This window comes from Somniosus microcephalus, chromosome 4, assembly GCF_052327205.1.
Source record: "Somniosus microcephalus isolate GS21.2 chromosome 4, FLI_Smic_1.0, whole genome shotgun sequence".
In the NCBI taxonomy this organism is placed as follows: Eukaryota; Metazoa; Chordata; class Chondrichthyes; order Squaliformes; family Somniosidae; genus Somniosus; species Somniosus microcephalus.
Window position 1 is genome coordinate 306,343,553 of NC_140990.1, and position 21,225 is coordinate 306,364,777.

At 41.2% G+C, this 21,225-nt stretch overlaps 1 protein-coding gene across 5 annotated transcripts in view; it reads left to right on the forward strand.

The window, feature by feature from the left end:
- mbd5 (methyl-CpG binding domain protein 5) overlaps positions 1 to 21,225 on the forward strand; it is a 236,049-nt gene that overhangs the window by 197,452 nt on the left and 17,372 nt on the right. For 4 of the 5 annotated variants that reach the window (XM_085986680.1, XM_085986684.1, XM_085986683.1 and 1 more), the window contains 2 exons: positions 3,125 to 3,339; positions 5,633 to 6,865. In XM_085986680.1, coding sequence (XP_085842806.1) covers positions 3,125 to 3,339; positions 5,633 to 6,865 — 1,448 coding nt within the window. The remainder of the gene's footprint in view (positions 1 to 3,124; positions 3,340 to 5,632; positions 6,866 to 21,225) is intronic. The other variant, XM_085986681.1, reaches the window with a different exon arrangement.

Genomic DNA, 21,225 nt, shown 5'->3' on the forward strand with positions numbered 1-21,225 from the left:
CCATTGGATTAATTTAGTGTCTAGACTAATTTACAGACCGTGCAATTGAAACATTTGTTGGATTTGCATCAGCAACCACAATTCCTCGTCCCTTCTCTCCACGCCCTTGTATATTGAATAGGAAAGGTAAAGCAAAGGAGTTTTTTGATTGTGCGAGATAGCATCTAAGAGGTACACACGTGCAAAATGACAATCCAGCTTCAAAATCAGTGTTTTTAACTTTCTAATTATCTGCACATTTACCTGTAGTAAGTGATGTTAAAAGTGTCACTATTTGGTTTCAAGACTAGTCAATTGGATTGGCCTGGAATCCCAAAATAATAAAGGATGTCTCTCAAACTCCCTAAAGCATTTCACATACAAATTACTTTGAAGTCCTGTGACTCCTGTCATGCAGTCAAACAGCAATGTGATGAATAACAAGTTGGTCATTTTTATTGGTGTTGGAGGGAAGGGATGTTGGCCAGGACACTTTTTGAATTCCTCAGATACCATGCGTTCTTTAACATCTACTTGAACCACTGAAGTAGACAGATGAGACCTCAATTTAATGCCTTAAACTAAAGGATGACCTCTCTAACAATGCAACATTGCATCAGTGCTTAGATTAAGTGCTGAAGCCCTAGAGTGAATCATAGAATGATACAGCACAGAAGGAGGCCATTTGACCCATCGTGCCTGTGCTGGCTCTTTGAAAGAGCTATCAAATTTTCCCTTCAAGTATTTATCCAGTTCCCTTTGGAAAGTTATTATTGAATCTGCAGTGCATTCCGGATCATCATAACTCGCTGTGTAAAGAAAATTCTCCTCATCTCACCTCTGGTTCTTCTGCCAGTTATCTTAAATCTGTGTCCTCTGGTTACTGACCTTTCTGCCACTGGAAACAGTTTCTTATTTACTCTATCAAAACCCATTATACCCAAATCCAGGACATTAATGTATATCAAAAAGAGCAGTGGTCCTAATAATTCACCCCTGGGGGACACCACTGTGGTCTCTTGAATCCTCATCCTTCTGACTTAGAAGCACAGGTTCTGCCAATGGATGTGGCATTAATTTGAAAATTCATTTTTTCCCCTTGTGACTATTTTCACTTTTGACAATTACCAAGTATAATCCATGTTTTTTTGGTATTTCAATCTGGCTGCAATCTTGTAAATTTGGTTCTGATATTTTTCAGACATATTTTGCAGCTTTCTTGTTCTAGAAAGACCCTTAATCCTCTCTGCACTTTTGTAACAATCACTATCATTTTTAATAGATTATGATCATTTGAAATGGTTTGGCACGATAATATATTCTTTCAAAATCTGGGACAAAGGTTAAATGAACACTATTAGAAACATTGAAGATAGGAGCAGGAGTAGGCCATTCGGCCCTTCGCGCCTGCTCCGCCATTCAACGAGATCATGGCTGATCATCCAAACCCTAGCACCCGGTCCCTACACCGACAGCCATCCCACCCAAGCCCTACCCCGTAACCCCACGTATTTAATCCCCCCTAACACTAAGGGCCAATTTTTATCATGGCCAATCAACCTAACCCACACATCTTTGGACTGTGGGAGGAAACCGGAGCACCCGGAGGAAACCCACGCAAACACGGGGAGAATGTACAAACTCCACACAGACAGTCACCCGAGGCCGGATTTGAACCTAGATCTCCAAGATATTTAACCAGTATGGTGAAATTAAATGATCCTCATCGATGTTCTGATAAGAATTGAGAGTTCAGAAGATTACAATCTGCCTTTGTCCCACACCAGGACTGGTAGTCCAGGAATTACTGTTTAATGTCTTAATGATGATGCCTCCAGTGACGCAGAATCAATAGCCCGTAATTTCCAATAGGCTTCCTGCGTGCGGAGGCCTCCTATCGGAAAAAAATCTACGCACTTACCCGAGGGCCCCCGAGGTCCGGACACTTCCGATCCTGGGCCTCTCCACAGCCGAAATGCGCAGGGTCCACGTATCCAAGGGGCGCATGCGGTTTGCATGCGTCGCTGGGCTCACGTGGGCCAGGCGAGCCAATGAAAGAAGGGAATCGCCCTTCATACTTTTGACAGACCCGTCAAAAATATGAATGGGGATCACTGAAAACAGACACTAAAACATTAAATACATTTTTAAAAAACCATCACGTTTTTAAAATGAGTTAAAATTAGATTAAATTAAATATTTAACAAATTAAAAAAAATTTGAGAAAAATAATTAAGGTTTTTTACGGGGCTAAAAATAAACTTTTTAAAAAGTATTTTTAAATTATAAATGAGTGGGGAAAAAAACGTTTTTTTAACTCTTATGCTGGTAAAAGCAGGCCTTACGCTGCTTTTACCAGGCGTAAGATTTCTAAGGGTTTTCAGCGGGCGGAGGTTCTGCAGAAATTGGAACTCTCCCTCCGCAGAGGCCCTTCTCCAGGGCAGGCATCTGATCTGTCAAGAAGATTCTTGCTAGATCGGAAATGCCGATTTTCAGCGCATGCGCTTCACATGTCTGAAACCGGCGTTTCCGGTGTCCCTACAGGTGTGTACACATCTCGTACACACCCGTAGGCATCGGAAAATACAGGTCATTAATAACCATTAAGGAGCTGGCTGTTTTAAGTCCAGAAAAAAGATCACTACCAACTGAACAAAATGACAGGAAATGAAACTGGCAATATCTTTTTAAACCACTTGGAAAATTAGAATTCATCCTTGAATTAACTTACTGGTATAGATACTAGCAAGTCTGAAATGAGGAAAATCAGTTAAATGCAGTCCCTTGATCACCAAATGATACCATATTTGGTGATTACTCTAACTACTTAGAGAATATATCAAAATAGTTTGGTTTCTTTGTGTTACTGATGAGATATGACCACACTTGTATAGCTGCCTAGTCAGTGTAGGCAGCAAAAATCACACTTTTTACCTGTTCTGAAGTGATGTCTTGGTGTGTTAAATATCTTCTGTGGTTACAATACACTGTTGAGGGCCAGTGATTTTGATACATAAATTAACCAAGAATTGAAAAGTAATTTTTTCTTAACCAGCCATTGTAAGTATTTGCATCAGAAATATGCAGCAGGTAGGCAGATTCCATCACTGATGCACTTTCTTTTGCATTTTATTGTTGTATACAGGTGATGTACCTTCATTCAACAATAGTTTGAACAACCCACAATTAAGTCGTCTCCAGACCTTGATCAACAGCAACCAGATGTTTCCTCAGAGTCATCATCAACTTTTACAAGGTCTGCAAGGGACTCGGGGTCTGCAGGGGTTTCAAGGTCACACTTCATTTTCTGGTCCGGGTAACCCACCAAACCCTATGGCGTGCGTTTTTCAAAACTTTCAGGTAAGCAATTGCACATCCTATTTTAATCTTGTGTGTGCAAATGACTGAATTGCCACATTTCTCGACTATCAAGTGAGATAAAGTCTTCAGTAGCAGTTAACAGGAAGTATTTTATTTTCATCCTCCCCAATTAATACTGGAACATCAGACATCCTCCCTAATTTATACACACAAACACATACCCTGGACATTTCTTCCTCCTTAACCACACGTGATTTCATCACATTTGTCCCTTTATTGCTGTTCTGAATGTTGTAAAGTGAACTAAACACATCAGATGTACTGTGTCGTAAAATGAAATCAAAACAACCAAGAAGGCAAATGAAGCAAAATACTTGGATCTTGTGGATGTCATTAAGACAAATTGTTCCAATAAAATCTTAACTGATGACTTTTCCAGATTTTTTGTTTCTTTTCCAGTTCCATTTACAGAGGTTCCTTTAACCGAAACTGTTCTACTATTAGAGGGCAACCACAAGCTACTTCTGGTTGACTGCCTATTAATTTTAGTGGTAGAATTGATAGCAGTGTATCACTACTAATTTATAGTGAAATAAGCTCCCTCCCTTAGTTAAGTGCTGTTTGTGTTTTTCTCATATTTATTGATTTGAGATTCTTACTTGCATTCACTTATTCCAGGGCACTGCCTCGGTTACTTGTATGGTGCCTTTCTCTCATTTTTTTCTACATCCAGTGGTCACTTGTAAGAGTGGGAGTATTATTATTTACAGTGAAGGTATGGAAGATTTAACACATGAACACATAGGAGAGTTTTACAGTCAATGTCTGAATATGGCCCTTTCACCTCTGGGAGCTGGGTTCAAAAGCATCCTAAAGTAATGGGAATCTGTTTTTCTCTCGCTGGGATGAATATTAACAGTCTAAATGAGTCTGGTTTTCAATCCTAGTTTTAATAGTCACACATCTGACACAGAATTGTTGTTGCTGCTTTAGTTGTTTCTGAACTTTTAAGAAAAAAATGTTTTCAATGTTACAGATTTTCAGTTTTTGACTCAATGTTACAATCAATAAATTGAAGCCTGTCCTCGCCTCCCCGCAGTGGCTGAGCAAATTTATCCAGTGAGTGACTGAGTTATATGGACCAGGAAGTTCCCAGGCTCTGTCATTGGCTTGTGCTGAGTTAGCTGATGCCAGTTGGGGCATTGGTGGGAATGGTGGAACTGACCTGGACACCCCTTGGTTAGAGAGGCAAAATCAGCCAGGTTTCAAGCTCCCAGTGGCTATCTAGAGATGCATGTTATAAGTATTGTTGTGAAGAACAGATCAGGCTTGGCTGTGATGTTGGCTAACCTGCTGGCACACTCTATAGAGGCTCACTCAACCAAGCTGCATGTTGTGCTGAACCCCAACAAGGAGACACATGGTGAAGGAAAAAAATCAGATCTGCAGGACATTTCAAGTGCAAATTCGCCAGAGTACTAGTAATGGTGTGTTTTGAATCTGTAATGGGATATCAAGGTGACCAATTGTCTTGGGTCAAAAAAGAGAAAAACAGGAAACAGAAAAAGGATAAACAATATTTGGATTTCTTCATAATAGAATTTTAAAAAAATATAAATTTGATGTTTTGACTAAGTACTTGGTAGAATAGTTGATTTATTTTCACAAAAGAATCCTGTCTCTCCTGTATATAAAATAATACCAATGATTCAGAGCCTTGTAATAGCTAAGCAATGTCATAAAGGTTACCCACACGTTAAATAAATAATAAAATCTTTAGAAATTATAATTGTAATACATATGTAGAAAGCTCTTACATTTTTCAATGTGTAAATTGCCAAAGCTGAATGTTCAAACCATGATAACGGTGCTTACAAAGAAAACCTAAACCGTAAGTAAGGATTATGAATATTTTCATCTGTGGAGTGGGGGGTGGATTCAGGAAATAGAAAAAGTGGCAAATTGACCAAAGTATTGATGAAGATGTGTTTTAATTCTGTAATGGGGTAGCAAGTTGAATTGCCGTCTTTCTGGTGGAAAAATAGGAGAAAGTAAACCTGCAGACTTTATTAATTTCCCAGACCAGTGGAATAACAGGAAGCCACTATGGGGGAAAAACTGCAATGGTTACAAGAAAGTCAGTCCAAATATACCTTCAGTTGTCGTAACCATTTTGCAAGAATGACTGTTCAAATTTTTTTTATGCTTCTGTTTAAAGTTTAGTTTTAATTAGTTTATTGCAATTTAAAAGTAGCTATACTTAATGCATGCACTGACAAATTACAGAGGAGAAAAACATAATGCTGCAATTGATTCAATTTTCTTCCTCCAGGTGAGCCCAGCCCAAGATGTCTCACTTTCAAATGCACCAGTAAACTCCCATCCAGGAACAATATTACTCTCTGAGGGCTCCCACGCTGCCCTTCCCACTTTTCACGGTCTGTCTGGTGACCAACATCGAATAGAACAGGCTCAAGGTCAACAAAGCAGAGATGGGGTCCCCACTGTGGGTCCCCACGATCCTTCTGTTGATGCCATATATAAAGCTGTGGTAGATGCTGCAAGCAAAGGAATGCAGGTTGTGATCACTACAGCAATGAGTAGTACTTCTCAAATGAGCCCAATCCCAGCCCTGAGTGCCATGAGTGCCTTTACTGCCTCCATTGCAAATCCTGTGAATCTTTCCAATGCAGTCAATGCAGTGATTCATGGGAAAAGACTTTCCAGCATGGAGATTGACAGCCGGATCAACAGTCAAAACATCCTGGCAAATAGGTATGCCAGAGGAGTGAGGTTGAGGAAAAATTCTGAACAAGCAAAAATCACTCCTGATGGGGAAGGATTTGAGTACTTCAAATCACCAGGTCGCAACACTCCTAAAAAACAATGGGAAACGGAGCAACTTCCGGTTGGTGATCCAACAGTGTGGAAATGTGAGAAGTTTCTAGAACACTCTGGCCAAGTAAACCATAGTCCTTCTGTGGAAAGGATACCTTCATTTCATGGAGAGCAGACTGATGCAGTATTACAGCAGAAAAATTGTCAATTGGACAAAAGATTTCTTGAGGACAGCTTTAGGTTTAATAGTCAAAAAAGACACATTGTTAACATTAAAGAAAGACTAGAGAACACTGTGGAAAGATGTACACACATCAATGGAAACCGGTCTCAACAGAACAGGAACTTTGGCGAGTTGCTAACAGCCCCCAAACAGGAACTTGCCATAGAGGAGCAGTCTCCAAGCTCCTCAGCTAGTTTGGAGGGAATGCCAGGTTCTTTGGCACATGACTTTATTCAGTACAATGGAGATTATCATTCTGAAAACATTAATGGATGTGCCCCGAGTCCTTCAGACACTAAAAGCATCAGCAGTGACGATGATTTGAGAATTCCAGATTCTCCATCTAACGAATTAATACACTATAGACCAAGGACGTTTAATGTTGGTGACTTGGTCTGGGGTCAAATAAAAGGATTTCCTTCATGGCCTGAAAAATTGGTGAGGGAAGATGAAGTACACAATTCTTGTCAGCAAAACTCTGAAGAGGGGAAGGTAAACAATACAGTAAGCATCAGTTTTTTGCATATATCAATTTTCATTGTGGTATATGATTGAGAATGAGGTAACCTAGAGTAGCCTATTTATTTTCATGTTTTGTTTTATATCATCTTAAATGGTCTCTACAAACCAATTAACTTCAAGTTGTAATAAAAATACCGATTTTAGTTGTTTATTATTTTGGAGAGGGTCTTATTGATGTTTCTGCTGCTGAATTTCTTTATATAAAGGATAATAAATAGTTGTAATTCAGCTGAAGGGTTTTTAATGTCCTAAACTTATCACATGATTTATAAATATTAGCAAACACCACCACTCTACCTATTTCACTTTAAGCCATGCTAAATTTAATGTCAGCAATTTGTTCTTTAACATATGTTAAATATAATTTTTAAATGTTTTTTTAATTTACTATTTTTCTTGTTATGTGGCGGTGCCAATATGCCAAACATGAAATAATAAAGCTGATAATTTGCAATTATATAAGAACCTTTAATATAATAAATGTCCCAAGGTACTTCACAGAAAAGGTCACCAAGCAGTAAAAATTAAAAGAATGATTAAAAGCTAGTTGAAAAACTATATTTTGAAGAGGGGAGAGCATTAGCAAGGTGGAGGGTTTTATGAAGTGAATTCTGAAGAATAGGGTCAAAACTCCTGAAGGCTCTGCCAGCAGTGGTGGGGTGGAGGGATGCACATGGAGCAAGAGATGGTTGACGGAATGACCCAGGTTGGAACATAGGGATGGGTGATGAAGGGATTTGTAAACCAGGATTTTGAATTGGGGAAAGGGTAGGTTGGCGAGGACAGAGGTGATAAGCAAACAAAACTTAATGCAGGACAGGGCATGGGCAGTGAAGTTTTGGTAGAGCTACAAAGGAGTGATTTGAGCAGTTGATTCTGGAGGTAACAAAAGCATGAATAAGAGCTTCGGCAGTGGTAAAGGTAGAGTTGGGTGACACTGCTGAAGTGGAAGTAAGTCATCTTTATAATGATACAGGTACACTATCCCTTATCCGAAAGCCTTGGGACCAGCTGAGTTTCGGTTTTTGGAATTTTTCGGATTCCAGAAGGTATTATTATAAGACTGGGAAATTTGTATTTAATATAAATTTTAAAAGTTCAGGCTACCTCTTGCGACTGTTCCGTGTCTCATTCCCCTTCCTGCTTCTCCGGAAAGCCGGATATCGGCTGACTCCTACTAAGCTGGCCTGCAAATCGGGTGGGGAGGGGGGAGGGGGGGGGGAGAGAAAAGAATATCGGACGGGCCGCGGTATTGTTGGGTTCACTCTCCCGGTACCTCCTTCACACTGCCTGGCTCGGCCTGCAATCTCCTACCCAGGAGGGAACTCTGTGACCCTCTGCCCTGCTCAGCGTAAGTCGTGCGCCACTCTGGTCATGTCGTGCGCACGACTTACGCTGAACGAAAAAACTTTCGTTTTTTTAGAGGTTTTCGGAAGTTCGGATAAAGGATAGTCTACCTGTATGAGTTTAACGCACCACCTGGTTCGATCTGAGCAAGGAAGGGGATGGAGTTAGGCGAAGAGTGTGGAGGTTTTGTTCAGAGCTGAACTGGATGGCTGTGGTCTTCCCATTTGGAGAAAGTTCTGGCTGATGCACAGCTTGATGTCGGACAATCTAATAACCGAGGTGATTGTGGCATTGAAGCTGATAGTCAAGAGGTTTGGTTAATTACCTCCAGCTTACATATAGCAGCTGACCCATCCCTATGCAAAATGTCATTGAGAAGCAACATGTAAGTGAGAAAAAGGAGGGGACTAGGGATGAAAGCTTGCAGTGCACCCAAGGTGACCATGTAGGGCTGGGTAGGGAAGCCATTGCTAGTGATATACTCGATACAGTAGGGTAGGTAGGAGTGGAACCAAGTTCTATAGAGGTGGACCATGAAGGAAAGGCTATGGCGGAGGATTGGGTGGTCAACCATATTGAATGTCACAAAGTACAAGGCGGGACAATGCACCATGGTCACAGTTACAGAGGATGTTGATGACTTTACCCAGAGTAGTCTGAGTGCTGTGAGCAGGGCAGAGCCTGACAGAAAGAATTCAAACAGGTAATTGTGCGAGAGGTGAACATGGAGCTGGATTGTAACCGAAAGGAAAGAAAGAATAGATATGGGCCAATAGTTGGAAAGGGCCGAGGAATCAAACTACAGCTTTTTGAAGTGATTAATCATGGTGGTTTTGATGGAGAGAATAGTGTCTGTACAAAGGGAACCATAAACAATTTCAGCAAGCATTGAGGCAAGGAGTGATAGTTGAGTAGTCTGGAGCTGGATGGAGAATGGATTGAGGGAATAGGAAGTGCATCTTTAGAGTTGTTGAAGAAGTGGAGTTGGGTAGATTGGATAGATAATTGGAATGCAATAGATGTAGTGTATATGCATTCTCAGAAGGCAGATTTCAATAATGTGCCTTATAAGAAGCTTGTTATAAAATTTCATCTGTATGGTATAAGAGGAAATGTAACAGCATGGATTGAAAATTGATGACTGGAAACTGAAGAGTTGGACTAAATGGCTGCTGCTCAGATTGAGGGAGGTTTGGAAGTGGTTTATCACATCCACTTTTTTCTCGGTGTATATATAGTTGATTTCGACGCAAGTATAGAGCGCACAATCTCGAAGAGTGAAAAGGTAATAAATTTATAGAAAACATTGGTTAGACTGCAGTTCTGAGTGCCTTGTTATAGAAAGGACATTAAAGCCATAGAGATTGTACAGCGTGGATTCACCAAGATTATGACCGATATGGAAACTGTAGTTACGAAGTGAGATGAGATACCATAATTTCCACTGAAGCAGAAAATGATAATAGATTTAATAGAGTTGTTTTAGATTATGAAGAGTTCTGATAGTGAATAGGGAAAGACTGTTTCCTCTGTTGGGGGGAGAACATGATGAGGGGTCACCAATTTAAAATTGTCACTAAGAGTGTTAGAAGAAATTTCTTTACACAGAAGGTTGCTGGAGCACGGAATGATTTGCCAGTGAGTGGCTGAGGCAGAGACTAAGGGAAAATAGGCTAAATGTTTAAAACAGAGGAAGATGCATGTCTGGGAAGAGGACAAGTCATTGGGATTAGTCTTGGATTGCTCTAGCAAAGAGCTGGCATAAACACAATGGGATGAATTGCCGCCTTTTGTGCTTTAAGCTTCTCTGGTTCTTTACAGCATGGTAAGGACTGGGGGTACATGGGAGAAGCTGCATCGTGTATGAGGTTGAGGACAGAGGAGGCGGTTGGGGCAGGTTCATGGATAGTCTCACTTTTTAAGGTAAAAAATTGCATTAGCTCCTTGCACTTGCATTGGAGGTGATGATGGAACGGGATTGTTTTTAACCACTGGATGGTCTTGGAGTAATAAGAGAATTTAGTAATGGAAAGGGTAACACATTATTGGATGAAATGATCCAGTCAGATATGGCAGACAGTTGACCAGGCATGCTCAAGTCTGAAGCCCGCGCACTTGAGGGTGCAGTGGTGGGAATTACACCAGGGGAATGGCGGGGGATGAGAGACCGTGAATAAATTGGTGAGGATGAAAGCATCAAAGGCAGAGCCACGGGAGCCATTGACTATATTGACAAAGGTAGCAGGCCAAAGGAGAGAAAATTAGGAGTTGGTGAGGGAGCTGGAGAATTTCTTTCCAGGTGAGGTACTGGCTGGGAGATGTAGATGGTGAGAGAATTGAGATCATAGATGACCTTGATAATGATCAAATCCTTGGAAGTTGTGAGGCCTCATGTGAGGGCTAGGCCAAAGGATGACTATGGATGTTGGTGGGTGAATCAATATGCAAGATGAGAACAGGAGAGCGGAGAGGTTGGAAGAGAGCAACTATTTAACCTGGAATCATATTCTGTACAATAAAAGTCAAGTGTATTAGGATTTTTTTGTTTGGGGTGGGGGGCAAACAATTATCAGAGAGGGGATCTCATCGAAACCTATAAAATTCTGTCAGGTCTGGACAGACTAGATGCAGGAAGGATGTTTCTGATGGCCGGGGAGTCCAGAACCAGGGGTCACAGTCTAAGGATAAGGGGTAAGCCATTTAGGACAGAGATGAGGAGGAATTTCTTCACCCAGAGAGTGGTGAACCTGCGGAATTCTCTGCCACAGAGGGCGGTGGAGGCCAGTTCATTAAATATATTCAAGAAAGAGTTGGACATATTTCTTAAGGCTAAAGGGATCAAGGGATATGGGGAGAAGGCAGGGACAGGGTACTGAATTTGGATGATCAGCCATGATCTCATTGAATGGCGGAGCAGGCTCGAGGGGCCGAATGGCCTACTCCTGCTCCTATCTTCTATGTTTCTATGTAAAACACAAAAGACCTACTGTAGTTATAAACTACCATCGCTTTCCTGTATTATTCTTTTCATTCTCCGATATATTTCAAATAGAGGGAGCTTTTGAGTGGAAGCATAACATCTTTTTATTTAATTTTGTTAGGCCAAGGAAAAATTTTATTTAACAGATGTGATCACAACATTTGGCATATATCATGTAACTTTAAATACATTTTGCTTACTGTTTTTATTAACACATTTTAAAAAATATATATATATATTATATTTATATATATACAGTAGCTACACTATGTTGCAAAATGTGCTTAGTGTTGAAATTGTTGCGTATATAATGCATTACTTTCAGATTACATTTAAACATACACAATTGAAATTTGATTTATTTCAACGTGCACACTTGGTTAAAATTATGCATTAGACATATAAACTTATTTGACTTTACAGAGCTATAGCAAAAGTGTTAACAGTACAAGTGTCAATGTAGAGATTTCCAGCATTGATCATTGACAATGTAAATACTGCATTTGCCTTTTGTCTGCAGATGTTTGATAGAACATAAGAAGTAGGAGCAGGAGTAGGCCATACGGCCCCTCGGGCCTGCTCCACCATTCAATAGGCTCATGGCTGATCCGAACTTAGACTCACGTCCACTTCCCTGCCCGCTCCCCGTAACCCCTAATTCCCTTATCAGCTAAGGAACTGTCTGTCTCCATTTTAAATTTATTTAATGTTGCAGCTTCCACAACTCTGAGGTAGCAAATTCCATAGATTTACTACCCTCTGAGTGAAGAAGTTTCTCCTCATCTCAGTTTTGAAAGGGCAGCCCCTTATTCTAAAATTATGCCCCCTAGTTCTCGTCTCACCCATCAGTGGAAACATCCTCACCGCATCCACCCGATCAAGCCCCCTCACAATCTTATATGTTTCGATAAGATCGCCTCTCATTCTTCTGAATTCCAATGAGTAGATTGTAATTGAACTGTTAGTTGAACAGCACCGGTATTTGTTTTGTTAGACTTAATTGAAAAACACTGGCCAAGAATTGTGCTCAAAATTGTGCTAGTTTTAAGGTGTTTTCTTTGCTCAGGTTTCTACTCGAGTTCATTTGCATATCGTAGAACATTAAAATCTTCCATGAACCAGTGCAATCAGGCAGCGTTTTAGAATGTAATTTTTTTTAATATGCTTTAAAAATATTCCTTGATATATTTAAGAGTGCAGTTTTATTAATCCAGCTGGAAATGAGTTTATCACAAAAGATAAGCATTGTTAACCAGAGTGTCTTGTACACCACCTGTGAGTAACCTGATTTTAAATAACTGAAAATGACTTAAAAAAATATACTGAACCATTTACAGTACTAGATATATTGGTATACAGTCGTCAGTTTCTTGGTAAATTAAAAAAAAACTAAAACGTTTTTAAAAGGTGCCTATTAGTGTCCTTGCGCCTTAAAAAAAGGTTTAATTTTAAGAGCCTCCTCATAGGCCCGCAAATAGGCATAATTATCGGAAGCTCGCAATGGTGATTAATTTGATCGGCGGCGTGGCTGGCTTCTGGCGTGATGTTTTTTAAACTAGCACAAAAGGTCACAGGTACTCGATTTGCACTGAATGTAAAAAGAGAAAGAACTGCAAATGCTGGAAATGTGAAATAAAATATAGAAAATGCCGGAAAGACACAGCAGGTCAGCCAGCATCGGCAAAGAGAAAGGACAGGTTAATATTCTGTTGAAGGATTCCACATCTGAAAAGTTAACCTGCTTCTCCTCACAGATGGACGTCTTGCTGTATTTTTTTTCAAACATTATGCTTGGATTTGATTTGTTCAACCTTTAAAAATTATTTTTTAGTTGAGAACCTTCTAAGAGTTAAAAATTGTGGCTCTATAAGAAAAAGTAGCATGCTATTTTGGATTTGGAAATTTTGTGAACAACAAATAACTTAGCAGGATAATGTTGGAATACTCCTTTAGGTTTAACCATGACTGACTTACTAATAGTGTGCTGACAATTTCTAATCGAAAAAGAATCTACTTGTCTTGAAAACTCATTTTACCTGATCCAACATAGAGTTCCAAAACTCTGCTTTCAATTTTTGCAAGGTCTTGATCCAAGCATAGAACTTCTTGGCAAACTAGTTTAGATATTTATCAGGATTTAGCTATATCGGTCTTCCTATTTGGTTCCACAAAACCTTTGTTTTCCTCAATTGATAGTTCGCAACAATTAAATGTTGGTTGTTGGCAAGTGAGACGCAATCATTCAGGCAGATTAACCTGCATTTTCCAGAATTAATACCAATAGTGTGGTTGTGTGCCCTTCAATGAGAAAACTCAGGCGGTGAGCATGGCATTTCCTTTATTAAGTCATGTCTGTTAAGCAAACAATTAAAAGGACATGTACTAATTACAGTGAATGCTCACAAAGCATATTGCTGCCAAAGGATTAAGTCATTACACCCTTCTGACCCCCAAACTCTTCCCAATAGCGGGTTTGATTTAGATGGTTGTTATTGTTTTGTCTCTTCACACTCTGAGCTTGGAGATCCATGTAGTGGAAGGATTCGCAGGCTGGTTAACGGTCTGACAGACCACGACATGAACGTTCCTTCCATGGCCGTTACCTTCTTTATCCTATTCGATAGGGTAGTTAGTCCTCTACAACAGAAGGGTTTATAGGCTCTCGCAACCCATATGATAGTGGGGGGGAGGTGCGGGAAAGGGTGATGGGGGCCACCCACACCCACTGGACGCAAGTGTCCCACTGGATGTCAATCCAGAATTCAGAGCCGGAACTCCAGTCTCCGCTTGCCTGGACTAATTGGAGCGGATTCGATCCCTGCACTTTCTAACTGATAGGTGGGAATGCTACCATTAAACCAATGGCTAGCTCCAGTGGTTTAGAAGATCAAAATGCAAAATTACCTCCTTGAGCTCTCAAAGATTAGGTGCATCAAAAGGCAACAAGAGATTATCGACCATGCAATCCATCTGCTTGAATGGTCAGCGCACGCCACAGAAGGTACTACATTCTCCACCTTCATCCCAGTACAATATGGGTCCCTGGAAGCCAACTATTTTGAATGCTATGACAAAAATGCATGCTTAATGATTGGACTCAAGTTCCAGTATCTCTATCATTATAATATCTAATTGCTGTCATGAAGATTTAGTATACTGCACTTGGTTCTTTCCATGCAAATAGAGCACTGACTCTTGCTTTTGTTCATTTCTACTACAAATGGACTTGTAGCACCAGACAATAAATTAGTAAGCACAGTCTAAGCAGTTCTTAAAATCCAGCAGTTTTCCGTTAAAATGTATAAGAAGTTAATCTATGCGTAACCCAAGTTTGAATCCTTGTTAAATGAACTTTTCCATCAGTACATTGTGCATCTGCTGTATTAAGTGTTCAAATCTGTTTGCAGTATTTGCATCAAGGTTATTTAATCCTAAAGCTGAACCCATGTTGAAACTCCTCTACCAACCATGTCCTCTGACCTCCCTCCACTGCACCATCTATCCTCACTTCAGATATTAAATGCAAGGAGCTTATGGATTTCTTTGTGTCCAAAATTGAGGCCATTCATGTGGCTGCCTCAGCTTCCTCCTGCCAAACCAGCTTGCACCCTCCCATCCCCTACAGTTTCTTCTAAATTTTCCACACACTGGTCTCCATAAAACCAGCACCGTCCTCCTTGATCACATCTGTCCAGATTACTGTCCATAATCTCCAGATTACCCAACTTCCCCTTCTCAGCTCCATCAACCTATTCCTAACCCCTGGCCCTGTATCAACCTCCTTCATAAGCACCGTCGGCTCTCTCTTGTCAAAACAAACCCTCAACCCTTCCATTCTTGCCAACTACCACCATGTATCCAATCTGCCCTTTTATTCCAAGTACTTCAATGCATCGTTGCAATCCAACTGTACATTAACCTCTTCCCATCATATCCTGTTTGAAATCCTCCAATATGGTTTCCACTTTGTCCGTAGCACTGAAACAGCCTGTCACCACTGACTGACTGTCGGAGCAGAGTCCATAATTTCTTTTAAAAGGAAATTAGATTCAGTTTACTCCTCTTAATAGAACGGTACTTCAAATTATTTTATAATTCAATTTGTTTACAATACATCCCACTTTGTTTTATTTACATTGCTTAATTCAGATTACTGGGTAATTCACACGTTTTTAGCTTAAAGAACTTTGAATTATTATTAGACTGGAGATACTTGATACAGGGATAACATTAAAGGGTATGGAGAACAAGCAGGTGAGTGGGTTTAGACCAAGTGGTTCATATGGAGAAAAACATTGACGCCGATTAGACATACCCACACAAGGGAAAAACCTACTTGACCTCGTCCTCACCAATCTACCTCTCGCAGATGCATCTGTCCATGATCGTATTGGTAGGAGTGACCGCCTCACAGTCCTTGTGGAGACAAAGTCCCATCTTCACACTGAGGACACCTTGCATCATGTGTGGCACTACCACAGTACTAAATGGGATAGATTTGGAACAGATCCAACAGCTCAAAACTGGGCATGCGTGAGGCGCTGTGGGCCACCAGCAGCAGCAGAATTGTATTCCACCACAATCTGTAACCTCATAGCCCGGCATATCCCCCTCTCTACCATTCCAGGGAACCAACCCTCGTTCAATAAGGAGTGTAGAAGAACATGCTACAAGCAGCACCAGGCATACCTAAAATGAGGTGCCAACCCGGTGAAGCTACAATACAGGACTACATGCATGCAAAACAGCGGAAGCCGCATGTTATTAGACAGAGCTAAGCGATCCCACAATCAACTGATCAGATCAAAGCTCTGCAGTCCTGCCACATTCAGTCGTGAATGGTGGTGGAAAATTAAATAACTAACAGGAGCTAGTAGCTCTATGAACATCCCCATCCTCAGTGATGGCGGAGCCCAGCATGTAAGTGCAAAAGACAAGGCTGAAGCATTCGCAAGCACCTTCAGCCAGAAGCCATCTTGGCCTCCTTCTGAGGTCCCCACCATCACAGATGCCAGTCTTCAGCCAATTCGATTCACTCCACGTGATATCAAGAAATGGCTGAGCACACAGGATACGGCAAAGGCTATGGGCCCCGACAAACTCCGGGCTGCAGTGCTGAAGACTTGTGCTCCAGAACTAGCTGCACCTCTAGCCAAGCTGTTCCAGCACAGCTGCAACACTGGCATCTACCCAACAAAGTGAAAATTTTCCCAGCTATGTGCTGCCCACTAAAAAGCAGGACAAATCCAATCAGGCCAATTACCGCCCCATCAGTTTACTTTCAATCATCAGCAAAGTGATGGAAGGTGTGATCGACAGTGCTATCAAACATCAATTACTCATCAATAACCTACTCACCAATGCTCACTCAGCTCCAGACCTCATTACAGCCTTTGTCCAAACATGGACAAAAAGGCTGAATTCCAGAGGTGAGGTGAGAGTGACTGCCCTTGACATCAAGGCAGCATTTGACCGAGTGTTCCCTAGTAAAATTGAAGTCAATGGGAATCGGGGAAAGCTCTCCACTGGCTGGAGTCGTACCTAGCACAAAGGCAGATAGTTGTGGTTGTTGGAGGCCAATCATCTCAGCCTCAGGACAGCACTGCAGAAGTTCCTCAGGGCAGTGTCCTAGGCCCAACCATCTTCAGCTGCTTCATCAATGACACAACCCTCCATCATAAGGTCAGAAGTGGATATGTTCGCTGATGATTGAAGTGTTCAGTTCCATTCCAATTCTTCAGAAAATGAAGCAGCCTGTGCCCATATGCAGCAAGACCTGGACAACATCCAGGCTTGGGCTGATAAATGGCAAGCAACATTTACGCCACACAAGTGCCAGGCAATGACCATCTCCAACAAGAGAGAGTCTAGCCACCTCCCCTTGACTTTCAGTGGCATTACCATTGTCGAATCCTCCACCATCAGCATCCTGGGGGGTCACCATTGACCAGAAACTTAACTGGACCAGCCACATAAATACTGTGGCTACAAGAGCAGGTCAGCGGCTGGGTATTCTGCGGTGAGTGACTCACCACCTGACTCCCCAAAGCCTTTTCACCATCAAAAGGCACAAGTCAGGAGTGTGATGGAATACTCTCCACTTGCCTGGATGAGCGCAGCTCCAACAACATGCAAGAAGCTCACCACCATCCAGGACAAAGCAGCCCGCTTGATCAGTACCCCATCCACCACCTTAAACATTCACTCCCTCCACCACCAGCGTACCGTGGCTGCAGTGTGTACCATCTACAAGATGCACTGCAGCAACTCACCAAGGCTTCTTTGACAGCACCTCCCAAATGCGCATCCTCTACCACCTAGAAGGACAAGAGCAGCAGACGCATGGGAACATCACCGCCTGCAAGTTCCCCTCCAAGTCACATATCATCCTGACTTGGAAATATATCACCATTCCTTTATCGTAGCTGAGTTAATATCCTGGAATTCCCTACCTATCAGCACTGTGGGAGTACCATCACCACACGGACTGGAGCGGTTCAAGAAGGCGGCTCACCACCTCGAGCAATTAGGGATGGGTAATAAATGCTGACCTTGCCAGCGACGCCGACATCCTGTGAATGGTTTCCTACTGAACTGAATGTGGGGTACATACCAATCTGTCATCGATGTTTCCCATAGGATTGATTTCTTAAAATTAACCATAATTTTAGCTGTTAGATACACATGTCGATACTACAGTAAGTAAAGTAGTTGCATAGCATCTGTGAAGATGAAACAGATAGTATATAGCAATTAACATGGTTCACTCTACAAGTACAGCAGGGAAGGTTCTATGAGAGAGAGCTGCAGAAGCCACGCAGTAGAATAATGCAGCCCTTAAATATTGTATGCAATGTGGTTTGGGTAATTTTTGGTTTTGGTAATCATGCCTTCACCCAGGTGGAGCCTAAGTACTTGAAAACACTGTAGGAAAGTCTCCTTGGCCACCACAGAATCGGGAATACAAACTGGCAGTAACAACATTTGCTGTTTATATTTTGGTATAATTGTAAAATAAATGCAATGTTGCTGATTATCACTTTATTGCTCTGCATCACATTAAGCTCTAAGGCAGGTTGTAATATGAATATATAAGGGACTTTCATCACCATTTGTTCTCTTCTACATACCATTGGTATTTTCTAAATGAATAAATCTCTCTGGCAACGTCTGTGGCTGAACCAGACTGTTTGCAACCTTGGTGTGATATTTGACCCCGAGAGGAGGCTCGACCTCTCCTCCGTGCCAACACAAAGACCGCCAATTTCTACCTCAGTAACATCATCCGACTCCGCCCTGCCTCAGTTCATCCGCTGCTGAAACCTTCATCCATGCCTTTGTTACCTCTAGACTTGACTATTCAAATGCACTCATAGCCGGCCTCCCACGTTCTACCCTCCGTAAACGTGAGGTCATCCAAACATCTGCCCGTGCCCTAACTTGCACCAAGTCCCGTTCACCCATCATCCCTGTGCTCGTTGACCTACATTGGCTCCCGGTTAAGCAACGCCTTGATTTCAAAATTCTCTCACTTTTTTTCAAATCCCGCTGTGGCCTCGCCCCATCCGATCTCTGTAATCTTCTCCAGCCCTACTGCACTCCTCTAATTCTGGCCTCTTGAGCATCTCTAATTTTAATCACTCCACCATTGGCGACCGTGCCTTCAGTTGCCAAGGCCCTAAGCTCTGGAATTCCCTCCTTAAACCCCTTTGCCTCTCTTTCCTCCTTTAAGACGCTCCTTAAAACCTACCTCTTTGACCATCTGCCCTAATAGCTCCTTTTGTGGCACGGTGTCAAATTTTGTTTGATAACGCTCCTTTGTAGTGCCTTGGGACATTTTACTATGTTAAAGACGCTATATAAATATGAGTCGTTGTTCTAAAGAATCATTACTTTTGGCATCTGCCCCTTTAAAAATGTGCTGTGTCATGCATCCCATGAATTACGCTTGTGTCCTTTCAATAGCACTCCCTCTACAGGCCTGCATTATTATTTCATTTGCAACACCTTTGATTTTGTAGTGTTCCAGTAAGCGTACAAAAACATTGTATTTCTGTTCAGAATTAATTTAGAGAATGAGTCTTTTATTTTTAGTACTGAACCTGATTCCTGCATAAGTTGCCAGCACCCTTCCCAGTGTACCTCTATTCTCTGGTATGACAATTTGGAAAGGGAAAGAGAAAATGTGTCCTTGTTCTCTCACAAAGCCATTACTTCCATGACTATCTCTACCTGTATGCATTTTTTGCACCTGGTTCAGGCCAGTAGTTGTTCATATGTGGACTTTGAAATTTCTCTGCACAGCCATGTTAGTCTAAGGGACTTGTGGGAGGCAGCACCGTCATCAACAGTTGAACAAAAGTGTGGCTTTTAAAATATTTTTTTAAGGAAAAAAAGTACAAAACCAAATTTGACTTTGTTTTAAAGGGGGCAAAAAAATGACACACTGGATGAGAATTGCTTGAGAATAGTGGCATTAAGGTAAAAGACAGACAGTAAAGGCAGTTTTGGAATGGAGCAAGCCACTGAATAGAAGCTTTTCCAGACCAAGCTCCAGTAATGTCTGACTATTTCATTGCCCTAAGTGACAAGTTAGTGCTTTAGAAATATTTAACTCAAGATCATGAAAAAATACTACAAATAATATTTTCAGGCTCTGCCTATCTTTTGCAATAGCTGTGTGCTTTTTAAGATTTTGTGCTTCAATAAGTTTAAGACCTATCCATGTGACTTGCTATTAATATATTTTAGTGGCAAGGAGCGTTAGTTTGTTTTGTAACATCGCTCATAGCTACTATTTTTAACACTAGTCATTGTCCATACCAGTTGTATCCCACATCCACAATAACCAAGTATCTGAATAAATAAAAATTCACATGTTCCAGGCACATCTGGAATCTGATCTCTTTCTCTATACATCATATAATTAGTTTCTTTTGGAAAAGATATCAAAAGCCCAATCCGAATTATTTCCTGTAGTGTTTTATTTTGTTCCTGGTTTCCTGCATTAGCCAGAGTCCATGTAAAATCAAAAGAAGGCGTGGGAGCGTCAGTGAAATGTGACTGAGAGTCAGTTGGTAATACTGGTTTTGCAACAGCCAAAACACAGCAAAAATGAAAATGAATGTTGCACTTTTCATTAGACTTGTCTCTGGAATATTTCTTTGTGGATCATGGTGGCTTTCCATTGTATGTGGTTTGTAAATCTACTGCTGAAGAGAAATGTTGCTTGACACTATGAAATGTTTTATTAGACTGGCTATGATCACTTCAATGAGAAGGCAAGCTGAAAGTTGGGAGAGAAATATACACACGTAGGAGCCAATGTTTACTGCTCCGCCAGCCTCCAGTCAATCATCAACAAAACCAAGTCATGAAGTTGCTTATTGAGTTGCACAACAATGCAAATCATTTAGCAATGGGGATTTTTGTCAAGGAATGTTTGTAGGATGTGGTAATGCACTATGCTGCAATGAATACTTCAAATGTTGTCAGCCTAAGTTGATCTCACTCAAAGGCAAATCTCAGACATGGCGACTTCCATCCATGAGCAGCAATTACAAAAGGCACAGACATGTCTTTTTCCCCATAGCTATTGATGAAAGCAAAGTTCATGAAGGTAAGTCAGTAGGCTACTATTTTTTTGTGCAAGGTATTGATGAGCAGCTCAATCAGCTTAACGTAGGGTGACCATATTTTCTAAACTGGATCCGGGGACGCACAGAGTGGGAGCTCAGCAAAGTAGCCACACTGGAAAATGTAGTTACGCAGCATAGCGAGGCAAAACATTTTAGCAGCCTATTATATTTTAACAGTTGCACATATACATTACAAATGCAAAACAAATGTGCATATGATTACCGCGGATGTGACATATCACTATTGAAGCGGATTCAGACACCGTTTATAAATAATACAATAACACTGTTCAGGAACGTCAGTTTTTCGTGCCCGCTGTCTCTACGGCCTATGCAGAAAATCTCTTTCTTCACATCACTGCCTAAGTCATTTATTT